At 33.4% G+C, this 9,468-nt stretch overlaps 1 protein-coding gene across 1 annotated transcript in view; it reads left to right on the plus strand.

The window, feature by feature from the left end:
• PCDH11X (protocadherin 11 X-linked) overlaps nucleotides 1-9,468 on the plus strand; it is a 757,630-nt gene that overhangs the window by 43,859 nt on the left and 704,303 nt on the right. Inside the window, exon 2 of the mRNA XM_065900626.1 lies at nucleotides 8,737-9,321. Within this exon, the coding sequence (XP_065756698.1) occupies nucleotides 8,782-9,321 (540 nt within the window). The 5' untranslated portion in view covers nucleotides 8,737-8,781. The remainder of the gene's footprint in view (nucleotides 1-8,736; nucleotides 9,322-9,468) is intronic.

Genomic DNA, 9,468 nt, shown 5'->3' on the forward strand with positions numbered 1-9,468 from the left:
TTTCCAGGGTTGTTAGTTTATAGGAAGAATTAATACAGCATTTGATCACAATTTCATAGAGTGAGTGCCAGTTATAGCACTCACTCGTGAGATAGTTCTGGTTGTGATAGCTTATTCTATCATCTCCATTAAGGTGTTGAATACCTTTGCAAAGGAAAAAAATATTTCTCAGTATTTCAAATATTCTTGGAATAAGAAGAAAATGTGAGGACACTATTATACATTTATTATCTATACAGAAATTGTGATTTATCTAAAATAAGACACCTATTTCATACTCTGTTTCAAGTTGAAATCATCACAATGTAAGTTGTAATTCTAAAAACCAAGAATATTTTTGGGGGGGTAAAGCAACGCAAATAATTTGAGTCTCTGGTACCTAATAGGAAGAATGGTATCTTTATTTTCTTTCTTTGGCAAACTTTTTCAAAATCAATGTGAAATCTATTTTTCAGAAGACAAACTTTTTTTGCAAACCTTCATAAATAAAGTTAGTTATGTTCTTCATAAGCAGGGAAAGAGCTAAATTTAAAAAGTAACGACTGCAAATGCCTAAATAAAAATATCTATTTGGTCTCCTTATGCATTAATGTGGGACATAGTGAAAGTACTGCATATCGAGACTGCCTTAATATGAGAGCAATTCTAACCGCTCCACTTCGATTTCAACTATTGTCTAATGTAATGGCATCTCAGTTGCCAATTTTCATTGAACACACAAGGACATATACCCACAGTGGAACATGAAGATGATTATTTTAAACATAAAAATGAAATATCTCATGAATATTCCACAATTAGGATTTGGCTGGCATTTTCTAGTCCAAAGAACAAAACTGTATCCAACTCTGTGGAAATGGAACTTGTACATTCTTGATTTCCCATTTGACAGTTACTTAAAGTCACTTTGAGGTTAATGTACTGCTTGAGTTATAAAAAGGTAGCATAAAATTTTTCTTCCAACATGTTAGCCTATTACTGTGTAGAAGGAAGACTCTTTACTTATGGTGGGAAAGTATGGAGTATAGTGAATGAAATCTAATGATGAAAAGAATCACTTTTAATTCTCTTATGAACCTAAGTGAGATTTGTGGTACTCCAAAGTAGGAAGTATGATAAAAAGCAATTTTAAATAACAGCAATCTATACATTGAAAAGGTATAGGATTTGTTAATTAATTTAAATATTTTATGTACTTCTAGTTGGGAAAACTGCTTGCTAAGAACAATTTAATTTGTAATGAAAATACCTGCAGGAGAAGATTGTGCTTAAAATATACTCTTAGAAAATAATGTAGGTTTTTAAAAATAAAACAGAATGCACGGTATAATGAATACTCCAAGTTGTTGTATATTATTCCTATTGTGTCTTAGAATCTTTGGCAGTCTTTGTAGTAATGTGATCTTGAAAAAAAAAGAGTTCAAAACAAAAAAATCAGAAACCCAAAGACCCAATAAATATTTCTTAACTTATGTTATAACTTAACACTTATGTGTCTGGCACAGTGCCCATACACTGCTAAAGTACATATAAAGGCCTACTAATAAATTTTGTTATATATTTGAAATGATTCACTTGCAATCAGAATAGAGGATGACACTATAAAATATTACAGATCTATACAATTATTTCAATTTAAAGAATATTTTTATGGGAGATGAATTTTATACCTAAATTTCTATTTTTGAAGAGCTAAACCTTCAGGTATTATGTAGGATTTTACACATAAAAGCATCCAGTTTATAATTGACCATTTTGTACACTTTCAAATATACTAATAATATTGAACCCAACTGACCTTCTCTAAAATTAGGATTCCTCAAATTTAGCAAGGTGTTTTTGAATGCCCAAATTGAAGTTTGAATGATTAGTATTATATTTATATTTGGAATTAAAGTGAGGTAAGACAAAGTTGAAATAATAACTCACTACAACTTTGAGGGATATTGCTAAATCAACAGGACATTTCTTTATGTGTTAACTTAGAAGAAAGAGAAAGTAAAAATAGTAGAAATACTAACATTTATAATTTGTCTTTGTGTGAGCTATTTGTAAATGCATTTGAATTGTATTTGTTATAGAAACAATTCCTTCATGAAAATGGGGCTGACCCCAGAATATGAATTTATTGTACAAATTAAGAACTGACCAGAAGTAGTGTTTAATTCATAAATGCTAATTCAGTTTTTAAAGCCAGAATTCTGTGTAATTATTGTTCTGCCCCAAATTAAATGTATCAAAATGTGGCCTGTGTATGTCCCATTTATGGTTCAAATGTTTTTCTACCCATTGATTCATTTATGTTGTCATTTTTAACTTGTCATCCAGTTTGAGTTTTGTGGTGACAGAAAATGAAAATCACAGAAATGATATTAAAATATGTGTAAAAGAATAAGAATTAAAAGGAGAAGGGATTTTTGCTGAACCTTTAGGCTGAGGCACTTGCTATTAGACAGTTGATTAACCAAGTAGCAAGATTGGTTTTTAAGAAGTTGCTGTGTCATTTTTGCTTGGTGGTCTATGATGTGTAGCCATTGATTGAGGATTTATGTCACCCCGAAGTCATGTTACCCAGAAAAGCTTCTTTGTCTCTCTGGGTGAATGAGCGCAGCTATTAAGGATGAAAGTCATCTCCTTGTTCCTTGGAACAATAGGTTGGTAGATACCATTCATTTTCCGATGATTAATATCTTACCTTGATTCATTTTTCAGACTATCAACTGGGATCTTGTTTTCAGCACCTTCCAAGATTCTGGTGGTATATCTCATTTGCTTTTAGCTGTTGAATTGTTTACATCATGATTTTGATAAATTAGCAGCTGACACAAATAAAAAATATACCAAGTCATCACTTTTTTCTGATTAGACCTACACTGTTTTATTAATTCCTGAGAATAGGAATTAATAGAAGTATTCACTTATCCTTACATATCTAAAAATCAAAATGGACTATTCAATCAATTCTCAGTGAAGTCAGAAATCTACCCCATTTATTTACCTGCTTAAAACATGATCTTAAAACCTGGTCATCTAGGGCTTCCCTGGTGGCGCAGTGGTTGAAAGTCCGCCTGCCGATGCAAGGGGGCGCGGGTTCGTACCCCGGTCCGGGAAGATCCCAGCTGCCGCGGAATGGCTGGGCCCGTAAGCCATGGCCGCTGGGCCTGCGCTTCCGGAGCCTGTGCTCCACAACCGGAGAGGCCACAACAGTGAGAGGCCCGCGTGCCGAAAAAACAAACAAACAAACAAACACCTGGTCATCTAGAGGATCTACAGAGTGTGAAATCACCACCTATTTGATATAAACATTTAATATATGAATTAATGCCTACAATATTCATATAAACCATATAGTTGTTATAAAGATTAATTGAAATAACTGATTTGAAATTACTTAGAGGAATTAAAATGCTACGCCAAATGGAGATCATCCTTTTAACCTCAGCGAATCCAAGAACTATTTGTTATGATAATGTTACTTATAGACCAAACATATTAAAGTAATTAGTAGATATTGAAATAATCATGATTAAATTCACCCCAAGGTTATAAAAGGATATATGATGATGAATGACCATTATATTTTTGCCAAATGGAATATGTCTCTTGCTTGATTAATCTGTAAAGCTATTTTAAAAATGCTCCCTAAATCATATCAAAAATCCAGAAAAAATTAATATAGAAGAGCAACCTTCACAAATTGTCTTATAAGTGATATTCGAGCATTGATTATTAATAGATTTGAAGCCCTATTAGAGAGCACTGCACTTCTGTTGTGGAGTGTTAGAATGATTCAATAAAACATAAACATTTTAGAGAAGGAAGGAACATTGATGGAATCGACTTCTTGGAGAAGATTAGATCCAAACGTGAAAATTAGACCGGTACAAAAAGAAGTACGATAAATGAGTCTTTTGTGGAATAAAATTTAATAAAAATATCAGTTTAATAGAATCAAAGTACCCTACTAAATCTTTCATTTCGACATTTCAACTTTCAGAATACATAGGAAATAGTCATGTCAAACAGGACAGCCAGTGCACTTACCCCACTCTACTTGTGGTCAATCCCTTGGAAAAGATTGAGTTTATCAGTTGCTCCAGTTTGTCTTTCTCCAGGTGCAATGTTCTAGGTTCCTTCCTGTCAACCTGAAGAACTACATTATTATTTTCCCAGTCTTGAAAGAAGCTTTGACTGTGCATGAGAACAAGAATGTAGAAGTAACTATATAATACATTATGGTTGTTTAATTGTGTATTTTTGACTTCACAAGACGTTACAGTAATTAGAATGATGAGAGCCAAGTGGATTTAGGATCATGGGCAACATACAGGTATTTCTTATTTTCATATAATACCTAAATTTGCACTTTTTTTTTTTTTGCGGTACGCGGGCCTCTCACTGTTGTGGCTTCTCCCACTGCGGAGCACAGGCTCCGGATGCGCAGGCTCAGCGGCCATGGCTCATGGGCCCAGCCACTCCGCGGCATGTGGGATCCTCCCAGACCGGGGCACGAACCCGTATCCCCTGCATCGGCAGGCGGACTCTCAACCACTGCACCACCAGGGAAGACCTAAATTTGTACTATTTTTAACAATTTGTTATTGTAGCATGTAAGCCACCCATTCATGCAGAATTACCTTAAGTATATTACAAGTTGAACACAGCACTACAATGAAGGAAAATGTAACAAGTATGTCAGGGAAATTATGCATTGGAATTCTTCTGACAAACCATTTGAATATCACTTTTATGGTTTGAAATCTCTAGAACTGCATATAGTAGAGACTTAGTTCCCCTACCTACTTACCTTTTTAGAACTAAATTGCTCAGAGACTATAAAACGAACTTGCATTTTTGCTTTTCATATCTTAAAATTTCAGAGTTGCTTATTTTGTTTCTGCTTTTGTTTCCTCTGACTGTCATGATTCTGTCCTTCTAACTATGACTGTTCCCTACCCAATCACTATATATTGCCTGTAAAAACATCACTTAAATGATGCTGGCACTACTGAAACTTGTAGAACATTTTAATTTTCTGCATCTTCTTTCATTGTACCTTTCTTATCAATTTCCAAACTAACCATAGACTATAGTAGCTGTAGGATGTGGGAGAATGGTAAAGAAATCTAAAGTTATCTTAAGGTTTGTTCATGGGAAAGAAATCTAAAGTTATCTTATAGTTTGTTCATGGGAGAGAGAAAATTAGAGCTAAGTAAGATATGTCCATAGGAATACTTTCCCTGCATATCTGAGTTAAAGTCATCCTCCTTCCATAAGACAAAGCAGTGACTCTTTATATCCTAATTTCTGTATTGGTCATTCAAATAATTAAACTCAGCAGTTTAAAAGAAAACTTTTTTTTTTTTTTTTTTTTTGTGGTATGCGGGCCTCTCACTGTTGTGGCCTCTCCCGTTGCGGAGCACAGGTTCCGGATGCGCAGGCTCAGCGGCCATGGCTCACGGGCCCAGCCACTCTGCGGCATGTGGTATCTTCTCGGACTGGGGTATGAACCCGTGTCCCCTGCATCGGCAAGCGGACTCTCAACCACTGCGCCACCAGGGAAGCCCTAAAAGAAAAATTTTAATTTTAAACATAACAATACATTTTCAAGTGGTAACTGCAAGCGTTGGAATCAGAATCTGGAGATTGAGGTTATTTTATCATGCATGTTTACATCCTGATAGAGGCAGAGTTGACTTTGTTATACATTTGTTGAACGCTGAATTAAAGATATTCTGGAATATTTTTGTTATCAATTATAAACTCTGTGAGGGCAGAGGTTTTTGCCTGTTTTGTTCACTGATTTATTCTCAGTGTCTACAACAGTGCCTGGCATACACAAATTGCTTAATAAATATTTGTTGAATACGTGACTACCCTTTCATGAAACTAATTACTAACTAGACAGTAAATAGTCCTTCTAGGTTTGCAATATGTATATTTGCCTAAGTTTTAGAAATTGAATTGTCCTTTTTCCCATTTTTTTTCCTGGTTTTCAAAACCTCTGAAAGAATTTCAAGTGATGAAACATATTTTAAAATGTTTTATTTGATGTTATTATTAAAGTAGAGTAGAACACATTTAGAATGGATTGGCAGAGGGGGACTGCTTAGAATTAGGTCACTTTCTTAATCCCTCCTCTTGTGTAAGATATTACAACATGCACACAATATTTTAAAAAATGGTCTGTAGTATTCTTCTGCCAGTTGTAATAACGTGTAATACCTAAGGGTAAGATAAGAATAGAGTGGTAGTTTTAATTCTAAGTGCCCCATTTTTATTTTTGCTTATGTTTGCATGGTATTTATAAAATCACACACTTAGACACTCAGTTTTTTTTAGATGTTCTAGAGTCACAATAGGACACACATATATGTATGCATATTAACTCATAGTAAGTAAAAATGAAGTATTTTAATTCTCACATTCATAGAGGAGTATAAGGCCAATAATTCACAAGAGAATGAGTCTTGAAAAGGTTGCTATATTAGGTAATCCCAATGCTCACCATTGAGCAAATGATGCTAAAAATACCACAGGCAATAGTCTTTTTGTGTTGTTTACTAGGATAGAAAATGTCTTCAGCATCAGCATTACTCACTATTATACTTAATTTTTTTTTATAAATGATGCCAACTGCCCAACATAGGAAAGTGGTTGGACTCATAATATATAATTTTTAAATTCTGTGATAAGAATTTATAAAATGAGATGCTTCAAGTCTATTTAGCTTATTTCTTTGTTCTATTTGTGACCCAAGCTATCTCAATTGTTGCAACAAATGCTTTTGTTCTGTTACTGATTGTAAATAAGAAGGTTTCTTTTTCCCCACTCTTGTGTCTTCAGGCCTGTCAACATGCATATTTTCTAAAATTATTTAATGTAATACATTGTCTGGCATAATCAGATCATAATATCCATAGCAAGTTATTTATATCATTTCATGAGTCCTCTTGTTTGTAGAACTATGACTAAATTTTTTGTAAATTTTAATTGGTTATCAATTACCAATAAAAATTGAGAACTTCCTTAATTAGATACCTATGTGCATTAATTGTTTTCCATAATGGATTTTTAAATGACCATCTGTTAGCTAATTCTTTAAAACTTCAGAATGAATTGAGAGCTGCATTAATCCCTACTTAATTATAAAAATATAATATCTGATAGGATTTAAAGCAGTGTAACACAAATTTCACTTTGTGTTTATATAACATACAAATAACATCCAGAAGCATATTAAAATGTTTCATAATACTAGATATTAAAAGATATTTAATATACCAAATTGAGACTATATCCACCAAATAAATTTGAGAATTAATAAAGGAAACTGAAGACAAATTTGCAATTTATAAAGAAATAAAAATTCCTTGTTGAATTTTTTCAGAAGAACTAGAGAACTGAAATAAAGTGGCAGATTTCAGTGAATTAAAAATAATAAGCAGGGAGGGGGAAAGGAGCCAGAGATATTCTTTGTTTTTTGACTCTCTGTTTTAACTTGATAAAGTCTTTTAAAATGCCTTTCTTATTTTTAAACCCTAGTCAAGCTGTTTCATGTAGTTGGGTAATTCTTATGTCAGTCTGTAGATGTGAAAACCCATTTTCACATGGACTACTTTATGCAATCTATAAACAAACTCAGAGTTGGGATGCCTTGCACTCCACTTCTCTCATTGAGTGTTTGAATATTGTCTAACAAATCATAAATATGTAGATCTAAACTAGTGATACAGCTTCTGTATCAGTACCTCCAAATATATGGAATTCAATCTCTCCTGAAAACCATTTTTTTTCCAGAATGCTTTAATAGGCAGTTGTTTAAGTTGATCTGAAAGTTGCCTCCCTGTAATTTTATACCTATTCTTGTTCCTCTCATCCAAATAAAAACAACTTTAATCCTCTTTCACATGATTGTTCTTCCCATGTTTAAGCATTTGCCATATTGAACCCTCTCCTCTATGAAAGGACTTTTCTTTTTAATCCAAACTTCCTAACCTAGATTGATATTTACATTTTGAAGCCCAGAGCTGAACACACAGAATATTGTATAAAACATTCATGACACGTAGAAGAATTGCGTTTGAAAACCACATTGTAACAAAGAGTAAATGATTATATTTTTGTTATTAGTAACACATATCCCTTTACTTTTCCTTAACTATTGAATTAAATGTTTTAAATTATTTTTATTACTTTTAACTGTCTTGTTATAATATTATCTTTTATATATCTTATCAACGGTGAACACCTTTATAAATATTCTGGGTCTCATAATTACTCAACATATCTTGCTTAATTTACCTTTCATCTTGATGTAAAAATGCATAATATTAAATTCAAACAAATCTGTCATTAGATTAATTAACAGTGTTTTTCGTGCTAGTATTTTCATTTAATGATTTTGGCAAATTTTTATTTTATTGAAGTATAGTTGATTTACAATGTGTTAATTTCTGCTGTACAGCAAAGTGGCTTGGTTATATATATGTATATATATATATATATGTGTGTGTGTGTTTCTCTTTCATATTATTTTACATTATGATGTATTACAGGATATTGAATATAGTTCCCTGTGCTATACAGTAGGACCTTGTTGTTTATTTCATTTAGTAATTTTAATTTAAAACTGAGCATTTAGTTAACATACATTAATGCTTGGCATTAATAATTGCTTCTTCCTCTTCCTCTTTCTCTTCTCTTTCTTTTCTTCTCTTCTTTTCTCTTTGGCAGTTCTCTGTGGACTGATACAAAAAAACTAGTGCAATCCTGCCTGGTATGGACTTGTTGTCCGGGACGTATATATTTGCGGTCCTGTTAGCATGCGTCGTGTTTCAGTCTGGCGCCCAGGAGAAGAACTACACCGTCCGAGAAGAAATGCCAGAAAACGTCCTGATAGGCGACTTGCTGAAAGACCTCAACTTGTCGCTAATTCCAGACAAGTCCTTAACAACACCTATGCAGTTCAAGTTAGTGTACAAGACTGGAGATGTGCCACTGATTCGAATTGAAGAGGGTACTGGTGAGATCTTCACTACTGGAGCTCGCATTGATCGTGAGAAATTATGTGCTGGTGTCTTAGTGGACACCCGTTGCTTTTATGAGGTGGAGGTTGCCGTTCTGCCAGATGAAATATTTAGACTGGTTAAAATACGTTTTCTGATAGAAGACATAAATGATAATGCACCATTATTCCCTGCAACGGTTATCAACATATCAATTCCAGAGAACTCAGCTATAAACTCTCGATATGCTCTCCCAGCAGCCATTGATCCTGACATAGGAATAAACGGAGTTCAAAACTACCAACTAATTAAGGTGCGTTTTAAAAATGCTTCGTTAAAGATAGCACATTTTTTAAAGGGAAGAAAAAAAAAGAATCTTAGTGTACTTCAAATTTTGAGTAAGCCATCACCACAATTTTACAAAGTTTAAGTAAAGCATAGCAAAAAAAAATTTATCAAT

This window comes from Phocoena phocoena, chromosome X (genome assembly GCF_963924675.1).
Source record: "Phocoena phocoena chromosome X, mPhoPho1.1, whole genome shotgun sequence".
NCBI lineage: Eukaryota > Metazoa > Chordata > Mammalia > Artiodactyla > Phocoenidae > Phocoena > Phocoena phocoena.